This window comes from Mobula birostris, chromosome 1 (assembly GCF_030028105.1).
Source record: "Mobula birostris isolate sMobBir1 chromosome 1, sMobBir1.hap1, whole genome shotgun sequence".
NCBI classification, from domain to species: Eukaryota; Metazoa; Chordata; class Chondrichthyes; order Myliobatiformes; family Myliobatidae; genus Mobula; species Mobula birostris.
The window spans coordinates 253,837,346-253,862,912 of record NC_092370.1 but is presented as its reverse complement, the minus strand read 5'-3'; the positions used below and the strand labels follow the sequence as shown (position 1 = coordinate 253,862,912).

General features: G+C 46.2%; 1 protein-coding gene across 13 annotated transcripts in view; it reads left to right on the top strand.

Annotated features, from left to right (window-relative positions):
- The window catches only part of pomt2 (protein-O-mannosyltransferase 2), a 287,055-nt gene that overhangs the window by 205,992 nt on the left and 55,496 nt on the right, over window positions 1–25,567 (top strand). For all 13 annotated transcript variants that reach the window (XR_011888356.1, XR_011888355.1, XM_072274832.1 and 10 more), the window contains 3 exons: window positions 6,164–6,240; window positions 23,315–23,386; window positions 24,699–24,758. Coding sequence is in view for 11 of the 13 variants with exons in the window: in XM_072274832.1 (XP_072130933.1) it covers window positions 6,164–6,240; window positions 23,315–23,386; window positions 24,699–24,758 (209 nt within the window). In the remaining 2 variants the exon portion in view is untranslated. The remainder of the gene's footprint in view (window positions 1–6,163; window positions 6,241–23,314; window positions 23,387–24,698; window positions 24,759–25,567) is intronic.

Sequence of the window (25,567 nt, the reverse complement as noted above, 5' to 3'; positions counted from 1 at the left end):
GTTCAGCAGAACAATCTCCCAGTCTGCGTTGGGTCACGCCAATATACAGAGGGCCACATCGGGAGCACCGGACGCAGTGTATCAACCCCAGCCGACTCACAGGTGAAGTGTCGCCTCACCTGGAAGGACTGTGTGGGGCCCTGAATGGTGGTGAGGGAGGAAGTGTAAGGGCATGTGTAGCACTTGTTCCGCTTACAAGAATAAGTGCTGGGAGGGAGATCGGTGGGGAGGGATGGGGGAGACAAACGGACAAGGGAGTCGCATAGGGAGCGATCCCTGTGGAAAGCAGAGCGGGGGGCGGGGGAGGAAAAGATGTGCTTAGTGGTGGGATCCAGTTGGAGGTGGCGGAAGTTACGAAGAATTATATGTTGGACCCGGAGGCTGGTGAGGTGGTTGGTGAGGACAAGGGGAACCTTATCCCCAGTGGGGTGGCGGGAGGGCTCCAGCGCTGCAGATTCCAGCATCTGCAGGTTTCCTCGTGTCCCTGTATGTCTGTTTTGAATGGACGCCCCTCTATCCTGAGGCTGTGCTCTCTTGTCCGAGACTCCCCGACTATAGGAAACATCCTTTCCACATCCACTCTGTCTAGGCCTTTCAGTATTTGAAAGGTTTCAGTGAGATCTCCCCCTCATCCTTCTAAATTCTAGTGAGTATAGACCCAGAGCCATTAAACGTTTCTCGTATGATAACCCTTTCATTCCCAGCAATATCCTTGTGAACATCCTCTGAACCCTTTCCAGTGCCAGCATATCTTTTCTAAGATGAGGGGCCCAAAACTGTTAACAATACTCAAGGTGAGGCCTCACCTGTACCTTATAAAGCCTCAGCACACATCCTTGCTCTTGTATTCTAGATCTTCTGAAATGAATGCTTACATTGTATTTGCCTTCCTCACGACAGAATCTACCTGCAAGTTAACCTTTAGGGTGTTCTGCAGAAGGACTCCCAAGTCCCTCTGCATCTCAGATTTTTAGATTTTCTCCCCTTTTCGCTGCACATTTATTTCTCCTACCAAAGTGCATGACCATGTATCCTCCAACATTGTATTTCATTTGCGTGGGTACGTGGCCAAGTGGTTAAGACGTTCGACTAGCGATCTGAAGGTCGTGAGTTCGAGCCCCAGCCAAGGCAGTGTGTTGTGTCCTTGAGCAAGGCACTTAATCACACAGTGCTCTGCGACGAAACTGGTGCCAAGCTGTATTGGCCCTAATGCCCTTCCCTTGGACAACATTGGTGTTGTGAAGAGGGGAGACTTGCAGCATGGGCAACTGCCAGTCTTCCATACAACCTTGCCCAGGCCTGCGCCCTGGAGAGTGAAGACTTTCCAGGCGCAGATCCAGGGTCTCGCAAGACTAACGGATGCCTTTCTTCTTTCTTGTATTCTTGCCCATTCTCCTAATCTGTCCAAGTCGATGTGCAGCTTACATGTTTCCTCAACACTACATTACCTGCCCCTCTACCAATCATCGTATCATCTGCAAACTTGGCAACAAAGCCATGTATTCCATCATCTAAATCACTGACATACAGCATAAAAAGAAGTGGTCCCAACATTGACCCCTGTGGAACACCACTAGTCACTGGCAGCCAACCAGAAAAGGATCCTTTTATTCCCACTCGCTGCCTCTTACCAATCACCCAATGCTCTAACTGTGCCAGTAACTTTATAACCTCTTCGTCATCAATTGACCTCAACAACTTCCCAACCACCGGGGTCAGGCTAACTAGTCTATAGTTTCCTTTCTGCTGCCTTCCTCCTTTCTTAAAGAGTGGAGTGACATTTGCAATTTTCCAGTCTTCTGGCACCACGCTAAATTCAATGACTTTTGAAAGATCATTACTTATGCCTCCACAATCACTACCCTTACCTCTTTCAGAACCTGGAGTGCAGTTCATATGGTCTGAGTGACTTATGTACCCTTCGGTCTTTCAGCTTTTTGAGTACCTTCTCCCTTGTAAAAGTAACTGCACACTCTTCTCTTCCTTCACACTCTTCAACATCTGGTACACTACTAGTGACTTCCATCTTGAAAATTGATGCAATATACTTATTTAATTCATCTGCCATCTCTGTGTCCCCCCTACTATTTATCTGGTGGCATTTTCTAGCAGACCTATATCCACGCTCATCTCTTACTTTTTTACATAAATGGAAAAGCTCTTACTATCCACTTTTAGATATTGTTTGGTAGCTTGCTTTCATGTTTCATCTTTTCCCTCCTAATGATTCTTTTAGTTGCTCTCTGTAGGTTTTTAAAATCTTCCCAATCCTCCATCTTCCCGCTAATTTTTGCTTTGTTGTATTCCCTCTCTTTTGCTTTTACATTAGCTTTGACTTCCCCTGTCAGCCATGGTTGTACTATTTTGCCATTTGAGTACTTCATCATTTTTGGAATACATCTATCCTGCACCTTCCTCATTTTCCAAGAAACTCACGCCATTGCTCCTCTATGGCCAGCTCTGCCAGCATCTCCTTCCAAGTTACTTTGGCAAACTCCACTCTCATACCACTGTAATTTCCTTTACTCCACTGAAGTACTGCTATGTTAGACTTGACTTTCTCCCTATAAGATTTCAAATTGAACTCAATCATATTGTGATCACTGCTTCCTAAGGGTTCTTTTAGCTTAACCCCCCCCCATCACCTCAATCCAGTACAGCTGATCCTCTAGTAGGCTCAACAATAAACTGCTCTAAAAAGTCACCTTGTAGGCATTCAACAAACTCACTCTCTTGAGATCCATTACCAACCTGATTTTCCGACTCAACCTGCATAGAAACAGAGAAAACCTACAGCACAATACAGGCCCTTCGGCCCACAGAGCTGTGCCGAACATGTCCTTACCTTCAAACTACCTCGGCTTATCCATAGCCCTCTATTTTTCTTAGCACCATCTACCTATCCAGAAGTTTCTGAAAAGACCCTATTGTTTCCACCTCCACCTCCACCACCACCGCCGCCGGCAGCCCATTCCATGCACTCACCACTCTCTGCATAAAAAAAACACCCCTGACATCTCTTCTATACCTACTTCCAAGAACCTTAAAATTATCCCTTCTCGTGCCAGCCATTTCAACCCTGGGAAAAAGTCTCTGACTGTCCACATGATCAGTGCCTGTCATTATCTTGTACACCTCTATCAGGTCACCTCTCATCCTCCGTTGCTCCAAGGAGAAAAAGCCAAGTTCACTCAATCTATTCTCATAGGCATGCTGCCCAATCCAGGCAACATCCTTGTAAATCTCCTCTGCACCCTTTCCATGGTTTCCACATCCTTCCTGCAGTGAGACAACCAGAACTGAGCACAGTACTCCAAGTGGGGTCTGACCAGGGTCCTATAAAGCTGCAACATTACCTCTCGGCTCTTAAACTCAATCCCACGATTGATGAAGGCCAATGCACCGTATGCCTTCTTTACTACAGAGTCGACCTGCGTAGCACCTTTGAGGGTCCTATGGACTCAGACCCCAAGATCCCTCTGATCCTCCACACTGCCAGGAGTCTTACCATTAATTCTATATTCTGCCATTACTTTGACCTACCAAAATGAACCACTTCACACTTATCTGTGTTGAACTCCATCTGCCGCTTAGCCCAGTTTTGCATCCTATCAATGTCCCGCTGTAACCTCTGACAGCCCTCCACACTATCCACAACTCCCCCAACCTTTGTGTCATCAGCAAATTTACTAACCAATCCCTCCACTTTCTCATTCAGGTCATTTATAAAAATCACGAAGAGTAAAGGTCGCAGAACAGACCCCTGAGGCACACCACTGGTCACCAACCTCCATGCAGAATATAACCCTTCGACAACCACTCTTTGCATTCTGTGGGCAAGCCAGATCTGGATCCACAAAGCAAAGTCCCCTTGGATCCCATGACTCCTTACTTTCTCAATATGCCTTGCATGGGGTAGCTTATCAAACACCTTGCTGAAATCCATATACACTACATCTACGGCTCTACCTTCATCAATGTGTTTAGATACATTCTCAAAAAATTTCAATCAGACTCGTAAGGCACGACCTGCCTTTGACATAAGCCATGCTGACTATTCCTAATCATATTATGCCCCTCCAAATGTTCAAAAATTCTGCCTTTCAGGATCTTCTCCATCAGCCTACCAAACACTGAAGTAAGACTCACTGGTCTATAATTTCCTGGGCTATCATCTACTCCCTTTCTTGAATAATGGAACAACATCCGCAACCCTCCAATCCTCCGGAACCTCTCCCGTCCTCATTGATGATGCAAAGATCATCGCCAGAGGCTTAGCAATCTCCTCCCTTGCTTCCCACAGTAGCCTGGGGTACATCCTGTCTGGTCCCGGTGACTTATCCAACTTGATGCTTTCCAAAACCCCGGGCACATCCTCTTCCTTAATATCTACATGCTCAAGCTTTTCAGTCTGCTGGAAGTCATCCCTACAATCGCCAAGATTCTTTTCTATAGTGAATACTGAAGCAAGGTATTCATTAAGTACCTCTGCTATCTCCTCCGGTTCTATACACACTTTTCCACTGTCACACTTGATAGGTCCTATTCTCTCACATCTTATCCTCTTGCTCTTCACATACTTGTAGAATGCCTTAGGGTTTTCCTTAATCCTGTCCGCTAAGGCCTTCTCATGGCCTCTTCTGGCTCTCCTAATTTCATTCTTAAGCTCCTTCCTGCTAGCCTTATAATCTTCTAGATCGCTATCTTTACCTCGTTTTTTTAAACTTTTCGTAAACTCTTCTTCTTGACTAGATTACCAACAGCCTTTGTACACCACGGTTTCTGTACCCTACCTTCCTTTCCCTATCTCATTGGAATGTACCTATGCAGAACCCCACTCAAATATTTCTTCTGTGTGTTTCCCTGAGAACATCTGTTTCCAATTTATGCTTTCAAGTTCCTGCCTGATAGCCTCAGTTCCCCTTACTCCAATTAAATGTTTCCCTAACTTGTCTGTTCCTATCCCTCGCCAATGCTATGGTAAAGGAGATAGTGTTGTGACCACTGTCTCCAAAATGCTCTCCCACTGAGAGATCTGACACCTGACCAGGTTCATTTCCCAATACCAGATCAAGTACAGTCTCTCCTGTTGTAGGCTTATCCACATATTCTGTCAAGAAACCTTCCTGAACACACCTAACAAACTCCACCCCATCTAAACCCCTCATTCAAGGGAGATGCCAATCAATATTTGGGAAATAAATGAACTCCAAACCACAAGCCACAGGCTCCAACAATTCCAGAATCATATCCAAGAAAAAAAACAAACATAAAGGACATAAAAGAAGTGAAATCCCTAGGTGTCAACATCTTGGAGGATCGATGCTGGACTCAACATCTTGATACAATTACAAAGAAGGCACAACAGTAGCTATATTTCATTAGGAGCTTGAGGAGAATTGGTATGACATCAAAGACGTTTGCAAATTTCTACAGATGTACTGTGGAGAACATTCTAACTGGTTGCATCACTAGTATGGAGAGGCAACTGTTCAGGATTGGAAAAAGCTGCGCAAAGTTGTTAACTCAGCCACCTCCATCATGGGCACTAGCCTCCCCTGCATCCAGGACACCTTCTTGAGGTGATGCCTCAAAAAATGTAGTATCCATCATGAAGGACCCCATCACCCAGGACATGCCCTCGTCTCATTGCTACCATCAGGGAGGAAATACAGCACACTCAACATTTCAGGAGCAGCTTCTTCCCCTCTGCCATCTGGTTTCTGAATGGTCAATTAACCCATGAACACCATCTCAGTAATTTTTCCTTGCTCTCTTTGTGCTACTTATTTAACTTATTTTTTATACATATATTTATTTTAATCTATAGTTTATTTATTACAATGTACGGCTGCCACAAAACAACACATGTCACAACACATACTGGTGATATTAATTCTGATTCTAAATTGCTGGAGGAACTCAGCAGACCAAACATCATCTGTGGAGGTAAAAGGATGGTTAACATTTCATATCAAGAGCCTGTTCCAGCCTGTCTTGTATTAGTGTAATTCCTTTCAGTTCTCAGGATAGACAAAAACACTTAACTGCTTTTTTTGTCTGTCCTCAGAACTTAAAAGGAATTATGTAAGTACAAGTGTTTTATTCAGATGTGCATGTTCCAAAAATCTGGATATATGTAACTTTAATATAATCATTTCAGTGCCGAATATCAGCCTGGAGGTGTTGAAACCATCATTCTCTGAGATACTACTGGAATCTCATGTCGTCATGATACGGGTCAGTAGTTTTTTTTCTTTGCATTATATTCTGACTGAACTTATTTCAGCACATTATGTAGTCCACTGAATAATTGTTAATGCTGGACTGCAAGGCACCCAGTCTCCGATTTACTCTTACAGCTAACTACCACATCTATGAGCTTACTAACCCATCCATCCACATTGTCATCTGTGAACTTACAAACCCAGCCACCCGCATTGTTACTCAATGGAGCATATATGGACATGAAAGTATAAAGGGCAGTGAACTCAGGAAGGAAAATGTTTACTGTCCGGACCATGTAGACATAAAAAGGGGGAGATGTTTATGTCTTTGAACACATAATGATGAAGGTGGACTGGATGTGATGGAAATGGAATTTGGTAAAGCATTTGACAAGGTTTCCCATGGCAGGCTCATTCTGGATACTTGGCTGTGTGGATTTGGAATTGGTTTGCCTGCCAGTAGTAGCAGATGGAACATTTTCTAACTGGAGGTCAGTGTCTAGTGTGTTCCACAGGAATCGTTTTGGGACCCCTGCTCTTTGTGATTTCTATATTTGACTTGGATGAGGAAGTGAAAAGGTGGAATAGTAAGTTTGAAGATGATGCAAAGGTTGGTGGTGCTGTGGAAAGTGTAGAAGGGTAAAAATCACAAAGAGCAGGGGTCCTAGGACAGATCCTTGTGGCACTCCACTAGTCACCGACCTCCAGGCAGAATACTTTCCTTCCACTACTACCCTCTGCTTTCTTCCTGCAATCCAATTTTTTATCCAAATAGCCAAGGTTCCACTGATTCCATGCCTCATGACTTTCTGGATGAGTCTCTCCTGGGGGACCTTGTCAAATGCCTTGCTAAAATCCATGTAGATCACATCAACTGCCCTACCCTCATCAATTTCTTTTGTTACCTCTTCAAAAAAGAGGAGGAGAAGATGGCGGCGCGACACAGCTTGCGTGGTCACTCCAGTGAATGATATCTGTAATCTGTCAAGTAGGGCTGCCGCTGTTACCATGTGATCCAGAATCTTCGGAGGGGAAGGCCCAGAATCCTTGGCTTTGCTTGTTGCTCGGCGGCCGGGCCGGGGTCAAAGCGCTCGGCAGAGATGGTGCTCGGTATTGAAGGGCTGGTCAGAGGCTTGAAGTTTTCGGACGGACTCAGAGTCGGCTGTGATCGGGTGCTTCCGATGCATCGACATTTGTCAGTGCCTGGAGGTTTATGGCGGAGAGAGTTTCTCCCTTCTGCCGCCTGCTATCGGGGACTATCGGGAGTCGATCGGAACTTTGAGACTTTTTTTTACCGTTCCCATGGTCTGTTCTTTTTCAAATTATGGTATTGCTTTGCACTGCTATCACTATACGTTATAATTATGTGGTCTTGTCAGTGTTAGTCTTTGGCTTGTCCTTTTTTTTGGTGATATCACTCTGGAGGAACATTGTATCAATTCTTCATGCATGCATTTCTAAATGACAATAAACGAGGCCTAAGTGTCCTCATAATCTAAAATCTAAACTCAATTAGGCTCATGAGGCACGACCTTCCCTTCACAAAGCCATGTTAACTATCCTTGAGTAGATCTCCAAATGCTTGTGGATCCTATCCTTAAGAATCCTTTCCAATAGTTTACAGACCACCAACGTAGTCAAAGAGGATTCAAAGATCATAGCTACTGCTCCAGCAATCTCTTCTCTCACTTCCAACAACAACCTAGGTTATATCACGGCCGGCCCTGGGGACTTATCAATCTTGATGTTTTTAAGAAGATCCAACTCTACTTCTTCCTTAATCTCCACATTGTCCAGCACACAGGCCTGTTCTATTTCGACCTCACCCTGATCAAGGTCCTTTTCACTTGTGAATACTGAAGCAAAGTGTTCATTTAGGACCTCCCCAACCTCCTCCGCCTCCAGGCTCATGTTGCCTTTTTTATCCTTTTGCGGCCCCACCTTCATTCTTGTCATCCTTCTGTTCTTCACATTAGCATAGAATGCTTGGGGTCCTCCTTAATCCTACATGCCAAGGCCTTCTCATGCCCCCTTCGAGCTCTCCTTTCTTAAGCTCCTTCCTGGTTACCCTATATTTCTCATGAGCCCCTCCTGCTTCCTGCTTCTTATATCTAACATATGCTTCCTCCTTCCTCTTGACAAGTTGCCTCACGTATTTCCTCAGCCACGGTTCCCTTTTCCTACCATTTTTTCCTTGTCTCAGTGGGCCAACCTATCCTGAACCCAGTACAAGTGGTCCCTAAACTTCCTCCACATTACTTCTGTGCTTTCACCCTTGAACATCTGTTTCCAATTTACTCTCGCTAGTTCCTGCCTCATCCCTTCATAGTTAGCCCTTCCCCAGTTAAGCACTTTCCCATTTTGTCTGTTTATACTTTATAGTCGCCAAACAATTGATACTAGAACGTACAATCATTGCAGCGATATTTGATTCTGCTCTTCCCGCTCCCTGGATTACAAATATTAAATATTAAAAATAGTAAAAATTAGTAAATATTAAAAAGTTAAATTATAAATCATAAATAGAAAATAGAAAAATGGAAAGTAAGGTAGTGCAAAAAAACCGAGATGCAGGTCTGGATATTTGGATGGTACGGCCCAGATCCAGGTCAGGATCCGTTCAGCAGTCTTATCACAGTTGGAAAGAAGCTGCTCCCAAATCTGGCCGTACAAATCTTCAAGCTCCTGAGCCTTCTCCCGGAGGGAAGAGGTACGAAAAGTGTGTTGGCTGGGTGGGTCGTGTCCTTGATTATCCTGGCAGCACTACTCGGACAGTGTGCGATGTAAAGTGAGTCCAAGGATGGAAGATTGGTTTGTGTGATGTGCTGTACTGTGTTCACGATCTTCTGCAGCTTCTTTCGGTCTTGGACAGGACAACTTCCATACCAGGTTGTGATGCACCCTAGAAGAATGCTTTCTACGGTGCATCTGTAAAAATTAGTGAGGGTTTTAGGGGACAGGCCAAATTTCTTTTGTTTTCTCAGGAAGTAAAGGCGCTGGTGGGCCTTCTTGGCAGTGAACTGTGCTTGGTTGGACCAAGTCAGGTCATTTGTGATATTGACCCCGGGGAACTTAAAGCTTTTGACCTGTTCCACTTGCGCGCCGCCAATGTAAGTTGGGTCGCGCGGTCCACTATTCCTCCTGAAGTCAGCAACCAATTCCTTCGTCTTGCTGACATTGAGGGATAGGTTGTTGTCTTCGCACCGTGCCACCAGGTTCTTAATTTCCTCTCTGTACTCAAACTCATCATTACCCGAGATATGGCCTACAATTGTTGTGTCATCAGCAAACTTATATATTGAGTTTGATGGAAACTTGGCTACACAATCATGAGTGTACAGTGAGTACAGCAGGGGGCTGAGTACACAGCCTTGTGAGGCACCGGTGCTCAGAGTGATTGTAGAGGAGAGCTTGTTCCCTATTTTTACAGCCTGGGTCCTGTCTGTGAGGAAGTTGAGGATCCAGCTGCAGATCTGAGTGCTAAGGCCCTGGTTCCAGAGCTTAGGAATCAGTTTATTTGGAATGACGGTATTAAAGGCAGAGCTGTAGTCAATGAAAGGGAGCCTTACTTATGTGTCTTTATTCTCCAGGTGTTCTAAGGAAGAATGTAGGGCCAGAGGGATGGTATCTGCCGTTGACCTGTTGCTCCGGTAGGCGAATTGCAAAGCGTCGAGGTTGACTGGTAGGCTGTGGTTGATGTGTGCCATAACCAATCTCTCGAAGCACTTCATAGCAATTGATGTCAGAGCCACAGGTTACTCATTCAGGCATGCCACCTTGCTCTTCTTCGGCACTGGGATTATCGTTGCCTTCTTAAAACACGAGGGGATCTTAGACTGAAGCAAGGAACAGTTGAAGATGTCAGCAAACACCCCAGCTAGCTCGCTTGCACAGGCCCAGAGAACCCATCCTGGGACGCCATCTGGGCCCGTCGCCTTCCTTGGATTTATCTTTAGGAAGGCCCTTCTAACGTCCTCCTCGGTGACGATGAATCTCGATGCCACCAGGTTCAGTTCACCCAGAGGGAGCGGGACGCTCCTCTTCTGTTCGAATCTTGTGTAGAATATATTAAGTTCGTCAGGAAGAGAAGCGCCACAGTTATTGATATTCCCAGCCTTTTCTTTGCGCCCACTGATCTCATTTAGACACTGCCATAGTCTACTGGCATCCCTCTGGTTAGCCTGGGCTTCCAACTTGGCTCGATATTGCCTCTTGGCACCCTTAATGGCTTTCCGAGTTCACGCCTGGATTCCGTGCAGCGACTGGTATCCCCGGACCTAAAAGCCGCAGCTCTAGCCTTTAAAAAGGACTTGACCTCATAATTCATCCAAGGTTTCCCGTTAGGGAATACCAGATCGTCTTGCGACACACACAGTCCTCCGTGCATTTCCAAATAAAGTCCATGACAGCTGAGGCACACTCATCGAGGTTAGTTGCCGAGTCCTTGAATACTAACCAGTCCACCGATTCAAAGCGGTCACGGAGGACCTCATCCGTTTCCTCCGTCCAACGCGACACTACTTTTGACACCGTGACCTCCCGCTTCAGTTTCTGTTTGTAAGCCGGGAGAAGGAGTACAGCCTGATGGTCCGATTTTCCGAAGTGAGGTCATGGGACGGAACGGTAGGCATCCTTGACTGCTGTGTAGCAGTGGTCGAGTATATTCGGGCCTCTAGTGGGGCAGGAGAGATGTTGGTATAACTTTGACAGCGCCTTCCTGAGGCTGGCCTGATTAAAGTCCCCGGCTGTAATGAGCAAGGCCTCCGGATACCTGGTCTCAAGTTCACTGATGTTGGCATACAGTATGTTAAGAGCACGCTCCACGTCCGCCTGGGAGGGAATGTAGACCACTGTCAGTATGACCGAGGTGAATTCCTGTGGCAGATGGTAGGGACGACACTTCACTGACAGGTGTTCCAGGTCCGGGCTGCAGGAGCTTGTCAGTGCCACTGTGTCTGAGCACCACTCAGTGTTGATCAGTGGGCAGACACCACCTCCCCTTGTCTTGCCCAAAGACGCCGTGCGGTGAATGGCAAAGTCGGGGGTGGTGGGGAGAGCCAGGTCTCGGTGAAACAAAATACACAGCAGTTCTGCATCTCCCTGCAGTAGATGAGTCTCCCTTTAAGATCATCCACCTTGTTCTCTATGGCTTGCACATTAGCTAGTAGGGTGGTGAGCATAGGGATCCTGAAGCCCTTCAGCTTCAATCTGACCAGCAGCCCAGCTCTTTTCCCACGCTTCCTCGGTAAGTAGTGCATCTTTCCAGGTTTTCATTGATGCAGTGTGTTGTCGGCAGCTCTTTGATGTTGGTGGACGCAGTCCGCGGGGATCAATCGGCGGGTCGCGTCGTCGGACGCTCCAGGTAGGGTTGAGTAACGGGGGAGACTCCGCTGCCATTTCCAGCTGCCGGGGGCCCAGGCTGTTGATTGGGTCGGGCCCCAAAGCTGACACTCAATTCCGGATGGCCGGGCTCCTGGCTGAAACAAGTCTGTAAGCCGAGTCACAGTTGCGGAGGCCTCCGCTCCAGCCGAGCCTCGGGCTTGATTTCCAAGGTCGGCCGCGGAGGCCTCACTTCCGGCAGCTGTGGTTGGCCACCAACGGGGCTTTACGGTGGTCGCTCTGGGGAAGCGTCTGGGGCACCTTGAGGTCTCCGTCATCACTTCTGTGTGGTCGTCTGCTCCGGAGAGGTGCTGGTCGGAATGGGCTGTGTCTCCAAGTGCTTCGACGGTAGCAGACCACAGGTCTCCGGGAACGTGGTGGGCCTCGCTAGTTGGGTCCAGGTGCGGTCCGGAGTTTAAGAAGCAATTCTGGTGCGGTGGTCTCCAGCTGGGTCAGTAGCTTCGCCAGGGTGTTGTTGATCTTGATCTTGCTAGATTGGAGGTTTAGAAGGGTTTCTCGGGTATAGGATAGTGGAGAGGGCAGTTTGCTCGGGAGAGCACGCGCAGAGTCACCAGTTACCAGCGCTATCTTGGGGTGATGCAAGATGTCTGTTTTTATCCTTTTCCATAGCTATGCTGCAGCTAAGGGAGTTGTGGTCACTCTCACCAAAATGCTCCCCCACCAAGAGGTCTGCCACCTGACCAGGTTCATTACTCAGAACTAGATCCAGTATGGCCTCTCCTCTCATCGGCCGGTCCACATACTGTGTCAGGAATCCTTCTTGAACACTCCTGACAAATTCAGCCCCATCTATCCCCCTTGCAGTCAGGAGGTGCCAGTCAATATGAAATCACCCATAACTCCAACCCTGTATTTCCTGCACCATCCTAAAATCTGCCTGCTTATCTGCTCCTTGGTGTTCCGAGGGCTATTTGGGACCTATAGACTACTCCCAACACAGTGATTGATCCCTTCCTATTTCTGACTTCCACCCACACTGACTCAGTGGATACTCCCTCTGCAGCGTCCTCCCTTTCTATAGCTGTGATACTATCCCTGACCAGTAATGCTACTCCCCCCATCTTTTCTACCTCCCATCCTATTCCTTTTAAAACACCTAAACCCCGGTACCTGCATCAGCCAATCCTGCCCTTCCTCCAGCCAAGTTTCAGTAACGGCCACAACATTGTAGTTCCACTTTCTGATCCATGCTGTAAGTTCATCCCCTTTATTCCTAATACTTCTGGTGCTGAAATAGACACATTTCAACCCCTCTAACTGGCTACATTTATTGATCCTGAGGAAAATTGGTTTTTGTTACAGTTACACCAACCAAGAATAGAGTATAAATATATGTTTATATATATGTATATATATTTATGTTTTGTCCCCCGTCTGTCCTTCCTCACCAACTCAGAACACATAGCTTCATGCCTTTGTCCTTCTACCCTAATCTCTGCACTCATATCCTGATTCCCACCCTCCTGCCAAACTAGTTTAAACCCTCCCCAACAGCTCTAGCAAACCTGCCCGCCAGGATATCGGTCCCTTTCCAGTTCAGGTGCAGCCCATCCTTTTTGTACAGGTCAGATCTTCCCCAGAAGAGATCCCAATGATCCAGAAATCTGAACCCCTGCCCCGTGCACCAACTCTTCAGCCACACATTCATCTGCCATAACTTCCTGTTCCTACCCTCAACACAAAATAATCTGCAGATGCTGTGATCAAAGCAACACTCCAACAAGTTGGAGAATTCTATGTTCATACCAAGGGGCTGGAGACTACCTAGTCGGTAGGTGTTGCTCCTCCAACCTGAGTTTAGCCTCATCATCGCAGTAGAGAAGGCCACGTATGGACATATCTGAATGGGAATGGGAAGCAGAGTTGAAGTGGGTGGCTGCTGGGGGATCCTGTCTGTTTTGGCGGACAGAGCGGAGGTGCTCGACGAAGTGCTCCCCCAATCTGCATCTGGTTTCACCGACGTAGAGGAGGCCGCACCGGGAGCACCGGATGCAACAGATGACCCCAACAGACTCACAAGTGAAGTGTTGTCTCACCTGGAAGGACTGTTTGGGGCCCAAGAGATGAGGTGTAGGGACAGGTGTAGCACTTACGCTTACAGGGATAAATGCCAGGTGGGAGATCAGTGGGGATGGACATGCGGATAAGGGAGTCGCGGAGGGACCGATCCCTGCGGAAAGCAGAGAGGGGTGGAGAGGGAAAGATGTGCTTAGTGGTGGGGTCCTTTTGAAGGTGGCAGAAGTTGCGGAGGATAATGTGCTGGATCCGGAGTCTGGTGGGGTGGTAGGTAGGGACAAGGGGAACTCTGTCCCTGTTGTGGTTTGATTTGAAAGTGTTGCGTTTTATACAAAAGATGAGGAGAAATTTCTTTAGCTGGAGAGGTGAATCTGTGGAATTGGTTGCCACAGGCAGCTATGTAGGCGAAGTTTTAAGGCAGAGGTTGGTAGATTCTTGTTTGTTCAGGGCATGACGGGATATGGGGGGGTGGGGCGGGAAGGCAGAACATTGGGGCTGAGAGGAAAAATGTATCAGCCATGATGAAATGGCAGAGCAGACTCAATGGGCCAAATGGCCTCATTCTGCTCCTATGTCTTTCTGGTCTTATGGAAAGGATGTTCAATGGGTAAGAATGAGAGTCCCAGATGGTATGTTACCTCCCTGGTGCCGAAGTCTGGGACAACTTGGATTGAGTCCTCGGCATTCTTATGTGTGTAACCCTTCTGTCGGTTGCTTAAGTCTAGGAAAGACAATTCTGTGGCCCTGCCAAATGGGGGAGAGGCGAGTCCACCCTGGATGCTGTGTGATTTGTTACCCTGTTACAAATCAGTACCATGGAGAAACAGACAGTACGCTGCATACAATTAAACGATTTAGCTCTACAATTCTTAATTTTACTGCAGGGTTAGTGAAGAAAAAGCAAAAAAAGAAAAGGGCCTGTTTTAATGAAACAATCAAATTGGAGCTCACAGTTTCCCCTTCGTTGATCCTCCTTTGATCTCCCTATCTTTCGTGGGATCATGGCTCCGCTCCAAATCAAGCCCTACGACCTCTTCCCTCTGGTGTCTTCTCTCCTCATCTCCCACTGAACAAAAGATCCAGATCACCCTAGTGTCAGGCACACAGCACGAAAACACCCTCCCATAATGGGACAGCTCATATTCCAAAGTATTCATTATCTCTAACCATAACCCAAACACTGCTTCTACAGAAAGATCAATACATTAGCAGTGAGACCTTTCCCAGGGTGTTACAAGTGGGAGGGTGACCAATTAGAGGTGGTGGTCCATATCAACACCAATGACATGAGTCGGCTGCGTGACAAGGTTCTGCGGAGGGAGGTCAGAGAGTTGGGTGCTCAGTTAAAGGGCAGGACCTCCAGGGTTGTGATGTCAGGATTGCTACCCATGCCACATGTGGCTAAGGAGTTGGTGTAGGAGGAAGGGCATAAGATTTTTGGATCATCGGGCTTTCTTCCAGGAAAGGTGGGACCTATACAGAAAAGACAGTTTGCACCTGAATTGGAAGGAAAACTAATATCCTAAGAGGAAGGTTTGCTAGTGCTGCAGAGTGGAGTTTAAACTAGTTACAAGGGGATAGGAACCAGTGTGCCGGAATAGTTAGTGGATAGGTTGTGGAGTCAGATGTCAGTAAGACTTCAGACAAAGTCAGGAATCAGAAGGTTGAGTATGGTGTGACTTGTGTCCTGAACTGCATATATTTCAATGCAAGAAGTATTGTAGGAAAGGCAGGTGAGCTCAGGACATGGAGCAACACCAGGAATTATGATATTTTAGTTATTAGTGAGACTTGGTTGCAGGAGGGGCAGGACTGGCAGCTGGATATACCAGAGTTCTTGTGTTCTCGAAGTGTCAGTGTGGGAGGGATGAAAGGAGGCAGTGTGGTATTGCTAGTGAGGGAAAATATCATGGCAGTACCCAGGAAGGACAGATGGAGATCTCGTCAAGTGACGCATTTTGTGTAGAACTGAGAAGTAAGGAAAGTTAACTGAGCTATATTGCAGTCTACCCAAAAGTCCGAGGGATGTAGAGGAACAAATTTGTGGAGAGATCATGGACAGTTGCAAGAAACATAAGGCTGTTATAAGACCATAAGACGTAGGAACAGAATTAGGCCATTCAGCCCATCAAGTCTGCTCCGCCATTCAAGATTCAAGATTCAAGTTTCAAAAAACTTTATTGTCATTCTAACCATACATCAGCTCTGCAGGGCAGAATGAGACAGCGTTCCTCAGGGGCAGTACAATCATACATAACAAACGCAACACTAGATAATAAACATAACAATAAATGGTAAAACACAACAGCCACATGTCAGTTAAATCAGTTATAAGTGTCCAGTGCAAGTTAAAAGTGTCCAAAGCAGAGTCAGGTGGAGCAGCTATTTAGCAGTCTGACTGCCTGTGGGAGGAAGCTGTTTAGTAGCCTTGTGGTTTTAGTTTTGATGCTCTTGTAACGTTTGCCTGATGGCAGAAGAACAAACGGTTCATGGAGAGGGTGTGAGGGGTCTTTAATGATGCACCGTGTCTTCTGGAGGCATCGACTCTGAAAGAGATCTTGGATAGAAGGTAGGGAGACCCCAATAACCTTCTCTGCTCCCCTAACCACCCTCTGCAAGGCTTTTTTGTCGACAGCACTGCAGCTGGAGTACCAGGTTGTGATGCAAAAGGTCAGCACACTCTCAACCACGCTTCTGTAGAATGCAGTTAAGATGTTAGTGGGGAGTGATGCTTGTTTAAGCTTCCTCAGAAAGTGCAATCCCTGCTGGGGCCTGTTTCACAATCCCAGTGGTGTTCCTGGACCAGATGAGATTGTCCGAGATCTGCACCCCAAGGAACTTGATGTTTTCCACTCGCTCCACTGTGGAGCCGCTGATGCTGAGGGCTGTGTGCTCAGGCTGAGACCGTCTGAAATCGACGATCACCTCCTTGGTTTTGGTGACATTAAGCATCAAGTTGTTATCCCTGCACCAGCTCTGTAGGTGTTTGACCTCCTCCCTGTACATAGTTTCATCATTTTTGCTGATGAGCCCCACCACTGTGGTATCGTCTGCAAATTTAATGATCAGGTTCTCCTTGAATCCGGCTGCACAGTCATATGTTAGCAGTGTAAACAGCAATGGGCTAAGCACACAGCCTTGTGGGAATCCAGTGCTCAGTGTAATGGAGTCAGAGATGTTCCTGCCAACACGGACTGACTGTGGTCTCTCTGTCAAGAAATCCAGAATCCAGCGACACATGGCAGTGCTAAGGCCAAGCAGCGACAGTTTCTCCACTAGTCTCTGCGGGATGATGGTATTGAACGCTGAACTGAAATCAATTCATGGCTGATTCCAGAATTCCACTCAACCCTATACACCTACCTTCTTGCCATATCCTTTAATGCCCTGACCAATCAGGAAGCTCTCAACTTCTGCTTTAAATAGCTGTGGACTTAGCCTCCACCAGTATCTGTGGCAGAGCATTCCACAGATTCACTATTCTCTGGCTAAAAAAGTTCCTCCTTACTTCTGTTCTAAAAGGTCGCCCCCAATTTTGAGGCTGTGCCCTCTAGTTCGGATAACCCCTTCGTAAGAAACATCCTCTCCATATCCACCTTATCTAGTCCTTTCAACATTTGATAGATTTCAATGAGATTCCCCCGTATTCCAGTGAGAGCTGCCAAATGTTTCTTCAAACCCAGAATCATCCTTGTGAACCTCTTCTGGACTCTCCAATGACAATATATCCTTTCTGAGATATGTGGCCCAAAACTGTTGACAATACTCCAAGAGTGACCTGACGAGTGTCTTCTGCCTCAGCATTATCTCCTTGCTTTTATATTCTATTCTCCTTTAAATAAATGCCAACATTGCATTTGCGTTTTCTACCACAGACTCAACCTGTAAATGAACCTTCTGGGGGTTGTGTACGAGGACTCCTAAGTCCCTCTGCACTTCTGATGTTTCGATAATGGTCTGCACTATTGTTCCTTTTTCCAAAATGCATTATCATAATTACCCAACACAATATTCCATCTGCCAAATTTTTGCCCATTCTTCCGATGTCTAAGTCCTGCTGCAATCATATTGCTCCCTCAGCACTATCTACCCCTCCACCTATCTTCGTAACATCTGCAAACTTTGCCACAAGGTCATCAATTCCATTATCTAAATCAGTGACAAACAAAGTGAAAAGTAGTGGTGCCAATACTGACCCCTAAGAAACACCACTGGTCACTGGCAGCCAATTAGAAAAGGGCCCCTTTGTTCCCACTCGCTGCCTCCTGCCTGTCAGCCATTTCTCCATCCATCCCAGTATCTTTCCTGTAACGCCATAGGATTTTTATTTTGTTAAGCAGTCTTGTGTGTCACCTTATCAAAGTCAAAATAAATGACATCCACTCCCTCTCCTTTGTCCACCCTGCTGGTTACTTCGTCAAAAAGCAGATTGGTCAGGCGATATTTCCCTTTACAGAAACCATGCTGACTTTGACTTATTTTATCATTAGTCTCCAAGTACCCCAAAACCTCATCCTTAATAGTAGACTCCAACACTTTCCCAACCACTGCAGTTAGGCTAACTGGCCTATAACTTCCTTTCTTTTGCCTTCCTCCCTTCTTAAAGAATAGAGTGACATTTGCTATTTTCCAGTCCTCTGGGAGCATGCCAATGATTCTGGAAAGATCATGACCAATACATCCATTAATTTTTCGGCAGCCTCCCTCAGGACTCTGGGATGTAGACTATCTGGTCCAGATGACTTTTGTAGTAGATGATTTTATCTTTCCACATATTGACTTGGAATCATATCGTACACATATTGAATAGTAAAAAGGACTAGATGGGATAGCATTTGTCAAATGTGTTTCGGAAAGTTTCCTTCATCAATTGGTAGAAGTCCCAATGAGAGTGCGTGCGATCCTCGATCTGTAGTTAGGAAGTGAGACAGGGCAGGTGACAGATGTTTGTGCAGGGGAACATTGCATCTAGTGACCACAATGCCACGAGTTTCAGGTATGTTATGTAGGACTAGATGTTAATATCCCTTATTTGCACTTCTGAGACATGCTGCCTAGACTCTGTGGGGTGGCCAAGTGAGTGGTGGCATCCTCTGGGTTATCAAGTGGGCGCCCTCTTTCCCTCTTTCCTCAGTGTTTCGCAGATAGGCTCACGACACCTCCGGAGGGTTCAGCAGTGAATCCCGGTGTCCCGGGCTCGCCCCCTAGATGCCTTTCACTCACTTGGGGGCCCAGATGGAATCCTTTCTCTTCATCCAGAGCCACTGACAACCTTTTTCAGTAGCTCTGGTGAGGTCTTTGACTACTTGTTGGTGTGTCTTCCCTTGCACTCCCAACTCCCGGAGTAGCCTTGATGTTGATATGGCTACAAATCCTCTGCAGCCTACTTCGACCGGTCGGACCCTTGCTTTCCAACCACGTTGTTGCGCATCAGCTGCCAGCTCAGCATACCTCAGCTTCTTGCACTCGTAGGCCTCCTCCGCTGCATCCTCCCAGGGCACTGTAAGTTCGATGATGTAAACGAGATGGAGTGAGGCCGACCACAGCACAAGGTCTGGTCTGAGGTTGGTTTCCACAATTTCAGCTGGGAAGCAAGGTAGCTGGCCTAAGTCATTATGATCAGATTAAGGGAGCTAGGGCTTTACTCTTTGGAGAGAAGGAGGATGAGAGGAGACATGATAGAGGTGTACAAGGTAATAAGAGGAATAGATAGAGTGGATAGCCAGCGCCTCTTTCCCAGGGCACCACTGCTCAATACAAGAGGACATAGCTTTAAGGTAAGGGGTGGGAAGTTCAAGGGGGATATTAGAGGAAGGTTTTTTACTCAGAGAGTGGTTTGTGCGTGGAATGCACTGCTTGAGTCAGTGGTGGAGGCAGATACACTAGTGAAGTTTAAGAGACTACTAGACAGGTATATGGAGGAACTTAAGGTGGGGGCTTATATGGGAGGCAGGGTTTGAGGGTCGGCACAACATTGTGGGCCGAAGGTCCTGTACTGTGCTGTACTATTCTATGTTCTATGTTAAGTCTGCCACCATCTTCCAATCACGTGCCCCGCCTAGCCGCCTAGTGTCTGGTCTCGATGTATCGAGTCTGGCTTGACCATCACCTTCAAAGTAAATATGCAAAAACATAGCTCTGGTCTGTGGATTGAAATTGTAAACTAGAGAAGGACCATTTGTAATGGTATCAGAAATGATTTGGCAAGTGTGGATCGGGACAGGCTGTTTTCTGGCCAAGGTATACTTGGAAAGTGGGAGGCCTTCAAAAGCGAAATTTTGAGAGTACAAAGCTTGTATATGCCTCTCAGAATAAAAGTTAAAGATAAAAATGTTAAGACTCTTGGCAATCTGGAGAATCAGAGGGATCTTGGGTCTGACTCCATAGGACACTCAAAGCTGCTGCGCAGGTTGACTCTTGGGTAAGAAAGCATACGGTGTATTGGCCTTCATCAATTGTGGGATTGAGATAAGGAGCTGAGAGGTAATGTTGCAGCTATATAGGTCCCTGGTCAGACCCCACTTGGAGGACTGTGCTCAGTTCTGGTCACCTCACTACAGGAAGAATGTGAAAACTATTAAGAAGAGGTTGAGTGAACTCGGCCTTTTTTCCTTGGAGTGATGGAGGATGAGAGGTGACCTTATAGAGGTGTATAATGAGAGGCATTGATCGTGTGGATAGTCAGAGGCTTTTTGCCAGGGCTGAAATGGCTATCACGAGAGGGCACAGTGTTAAGGTGCTTGGAAGCAGGTATAGAGGAGATGTCAGGGGTAAGTTTTTTACGCAGAGAGTGGTGAGTGCATGGAATGGGCTGCCGGCGGTGGAGGTGGATACAATTAGGTCTTTTAAGAGACTCCTGGACAGTTACATGGAGCTGAGAAAAATAGAGGGCTATGGGTAACCCTAGGTTAATTTCTCAGGTAAGGACATGTTCGGTACAGCTTTGTGGGCCAACAGACCTGTATTGTACTGTAGGTTTTCTATGTTTCTAAGTTTCTACAGGTGTAGGGGACCTTGATTTACAAGAGATATTGAGGCTCTGGTTCAGAGAAAAAAGGAGGTATGTAGCAGATATAGGCACGTAGGAACAAATGATGTGCTTTTGGAGTATTCGAAATGCAAGAGAACACTAAGAAGTCTAAAAGAAGGCATAAAGTTGCTCCAGCAGACAAGGTGAAGGAGAATCCTAAGAGATTCTACAGATATGTTAAGAGATAAGGATTTGCAGGGTACAAAATTGGTCCCGTGCAGAGATAGTTAACATCCTTAGTGACAGGAGCGGTTCCAGAATATTGGGGGGGTGGCCAATGTTGTTCTGCTGTTTAAAGAAGGCTGTAAACATAAACCAGAAAATTATAGGCTGGTGAGTCTGACATCAGTCGTGGAAAAGTTATTGGAATGTCTTCGAATTGACCTGATATTTAAGTATTTGAATAGAACATAGACATTTACAGCACGTTACAGGCCCTTCAGCCCACAATGTTGTGCCGACCATGTAACCTACTCTAGAAACTGTCTCGAATTTCCCTAATGCATAGCCCTCTATTTTTCTAAGCTCTTATGTACCTATCTAAGTGGCTGTTAAAAGACCCTATTGTATCCGCTTTCACTACTGCCACCGGCAGTGCAATCCACACATCCACCACTCTCTGTGTAAAAAAAACTTACCCCTGACATCCCCTCGGTACTTATTTCCAAGCATCTTAAAACTATGCCTGTCATGTTAGCCATTTCAGTTCTGGGAAAAAGCCATCCACATGATCAATGCCCATCATCATCATCATCTTATACACCTCTATCAGATCACCTGTCATCCTCCATCGCTCCAAGGAGCCAAGAACATTCAACCTATTCTCATAAGGCATGCCCTCCAATCCAGGCAATATCCTTGTAAATCTCCTCTGCACTTTCTCTATAGTATCCACATCCTTCCTGTAGTGAGGTGACCAGAACTGAGCACAGTACTCCAAGGGGTCTGACCAAGGTCTTGTACAGGTGTAACATTACCTCACTGCTCTTGAACTCAATCCCACGGTTAATGAATGCCAGCGCACCATACACCTTCTTAACAACGCTGTCAACCTGCGCAGCAGCTTTGAGTGTCCTATTGACACGGACCCCAAGATATCTCAGATCCTCCACACTGTCTAGAGTCTTACCATTTATATTATATTCTGTCTTCAAATTGGCCTACTAAAATGAACCCCTTCACACCATCTGGGCTGAAGTCCATCTGCCACTTCTCAGCCCAGTTCTGCATTTTATTGATGTCCAGCTGTAACCTCTGACAACCCTCCAGACTATCCACAACACCAACCAACGGACGTTGGCTGATTAAGGATATTCAGCATGGTTCATGCATGTTAGGTCATGTCCAACCAATATTGTAGAATTTTTCAAGGAAGTTGCCAGGAAAGTGGATGAAGGCGTAGTAGTGGATGTTGTCTACTTTAGCAAGGTATTTGACCTGTCTCCTGGGAGTCAGTACACCAAACTGGCTTCTCTTTCATGGCCACAGAATGCGCTGTCCATCGACCTAATTATTGAGTCTCCTATCACTACCTGACTTTCGCCTTCCCTTCTGAGCCTCAGAGCCACTGGCCTGGCTTGTACTGCTGCTGTGCCCTGATAGGTCATCCCCCCAGCACTATTCAAAGGGGTATACCTGTTGCTGGAGGGAGAAGGGTAATGGACACAGAGGCACCCCGCACTGAATGCTTACTCCCATTATTTCTCCTGGTGGGTGGTCATCCATCTCCTATCTGAAGCTTCCATCTCAGTACAAGTTTCATCTGTGATGTTTTCAGCCTCCCTGATGATTATGAATACATCCAGCTGCAGCTCCTTGACCTTGTCAGTCAGGAGCAGTAGTTGGCTGCACTTCTCGCATATATGGTCATCGGGGATGTTGTCAGCTACCCTGAAATCCCACATCTCAAAGGAAGAGCATTCCATTGCCTTAACTACTAACCTGCCTGCACTTGTTATAACTCTAACTTCTCAAGGTTAAGTTCTAGCTTGCGCCTGCTCTTGCCTGTTGAGCCAAAGCCTGGCCATTGTAACGCTGTCTTCTCTGACATTGGCTGCATCACTTGTACCTCATTTCTTTATATTGGCCTCTGTTGTGTGCATAAGAGATCGTTATGATTGCACCCTGCTGCAAAGTTCTGAAAGACCCTGAGCTCTTTTTAAACCTTGTACTGCCTCACCAACCAACGACTTTTCGCAATGATTGCAGCCCTTGCCCAGTGAAGGGAAGGACCATGGGCATACTAGTACAATGTTCCCTGAAAATGGTGACTCTGGTAGACAGGGTGATGAAGGATGCTTATCGCACCCTTGCCTTCACTGGTCACAGCATTGATCCAGTTGAAACTCTCTATCCAGGCAACATCCTGGGGAATCTACTCTGCACCCTGTCCAGTGCTGTCACACCCTACCAAAGCATACAAACCTGTCACAGCGTGGCATATCGTCAGAGAAATGATAGATAGCTTGACCTCAGAACCATACATCAAAACTTCATCTTCTCAGTATATGTAAATATGACATGAACAGATCGCCAGATTGAAAACTGTTCAGAATAACACCAGATACAAATATGTTTTTTAAACATTTTTTTGCTACCTTTTATTCTTATTCCCCATTTGTGCTTTTTTTTCTCTCTACAGGGTAACAGTGGCCTAAAACCCAAAGACAATGAGCTCACTTCAAAACCCTGGCACTGGCCAATCAATTATCAGGTAAAGATGCCTATCCCTAAGTTCCCAATAACAATAACCTGGGGGAGGGGTTATGGAAATCAGAATCACTGCTATATGACGTGACATTTGTTTTTCTTCAGCACTACAGTGCAAAGACATAAAGGTCTATGTTGCAAAAATGAATAGTACACAAGAGGAATAATGAGGTCATGCTCATGGTCTGTTCAGAAATCTGACAGTGGAGTGAAAAACCTGTATCTGATTTGTTGAGTATGGGTCTTCAGATTCCTGTATCTCCACTCTGACCATGTCACTTTTTTGAGATATCACCTTTTGAAATGTCCTCGATGCTGTGGAGGCTCCTGTCCAATGATGGAACCTACAAACCTGTGCAAGCTGCTTGCTTTGGATCACATGTGTTTTAACCAACTGGGCCAACCAGCCACATTGGACCATAGGGACACAGTACCAGCAACCCTCACCTCCGGTGCTGTCTATAGTCATAGTCATTGTCATAGTCATACTTTATTGATCCCGGGGGAAATTGGTTTTCGTTACAGTTGCACCATAAATAATTAAATAGTGATAAAACCATAAATAGTTAAATAGTAATATGTAAGTTATGCCAGGAAATAAGTCCAGGACCAGCCTATTGGCTCAGTGTGTCTGACCCTCCAAGGGAGGAGTTGTAAAGTTTGATGGCCACAGGCAGGAATGACTTCCTATGACGCTCTATGTTGCATCTCAGTGGAATGAGTCTCTGGCTGAATGTACTCCTGTGCCCAACCAGTACTTTATGTAGTGGGTGGGAGACATTGTCCAAGATGGCATGCAAATTAGACAGCATCCTCTTTTCAGACACCACCGTCAGAGAGTCCAGTTCCATCCCCACAACATCACTGGCCTTATGAATAAGTTTGCTGATTCTGTTGGCGTCTGCTACCCTCAGCCTGCTGCCCCAGCACACCACAGCAAACATGGTAGCACTGGCCACCACAGACTCGTAGAACATCCTCAGCATTGTCCGACAGATGTGAGGGGTTTTCACTTTCTTCCTGTGACTACGTAGGTTTCATATGTGCGCTCCAGTTTCCACCCACATCTCAAACATGTGTAGGTTTTTAGGTTAATTGAACGCTGTCAAATTGCTCAAGCTGGTGATTCTGGGAAAATTAGTGTAAATAGGTGATTGATGATTGGTGTGGATCAATGGGCCGATGATGCTTAGAGTGGGCAATAAGATTTGACCAGGTCAGTTCATAATGCCCTTCACTATGAACGAAAATAAACATTGCTGTTATCATTTGTTTGTCTGTCTTCTGAACTTCACCATGGTATCTTGTTTACACAGGGTCTTCGTTTTTCTGGCACAAATGAGACTGAATATCGAGTTTATTTATTAGGAAACCCCGTAAGTTGATAGCAATAGTCACTAAAATTCAATTATGATGCTTAATATCCTGAAAATGTTATGTTGATGGTGAAACAACCAGTGCAGAGATCTCTGAATGGCAATAGGTTCTTCTGATAACTTCACTCACCATGTTTGATGTTCATTTAGACATAGGAGCAGAATTAGACCCATCGAGTCTATTCCGCCATCCATTCATGGCTGATCCTTTTTTATTTCCCCTCTTCAGCCCCACTCCCTGGCCTACTCACCGTAAGTTTTGACGCCATGGCCAATCAAGAACCTATTAATCTCCACCTTGAATACACCCAACTGCCTAGCCTCCACAGCTGCCTGTGGTAACAAATCCCACAAATTTACCACTCGCTGGCTAATGAAATTTCTCCACATCTGTTTTAAATAGATGCCCCTCTGTCCCGAGTCTGTGCTCTCTTGTCCTAGACTCCCTCACCACGGGAAACGTCCTTTTCACACCTATTCTGTCTGAGCTTGTCAACATTTGAAAGATTTCAATGAGATCCCCCTGATCTTACTACATTCCAGTAAGTACAGGCCCAGAGTTATCCAGTGTTCCTTATATGATAACCCTTTCATTCCTGGAATCATCCTTGTGGACCTCCTCTGAACCCTCTCCAATGCCAGCACATCTTTTCTTAGATGAAGAGCTTAAAACTGTTCACAATACTCAAAGTGAGGCCTCACCAGTGCCTTACAAAGCCTCAGCATCACATCCCTGCTCTTGTACTCTAGACCTCTTGAAATGAATATTAACATTGCTTTTGCCTTCTTCACCACTGACCCTACCGGCA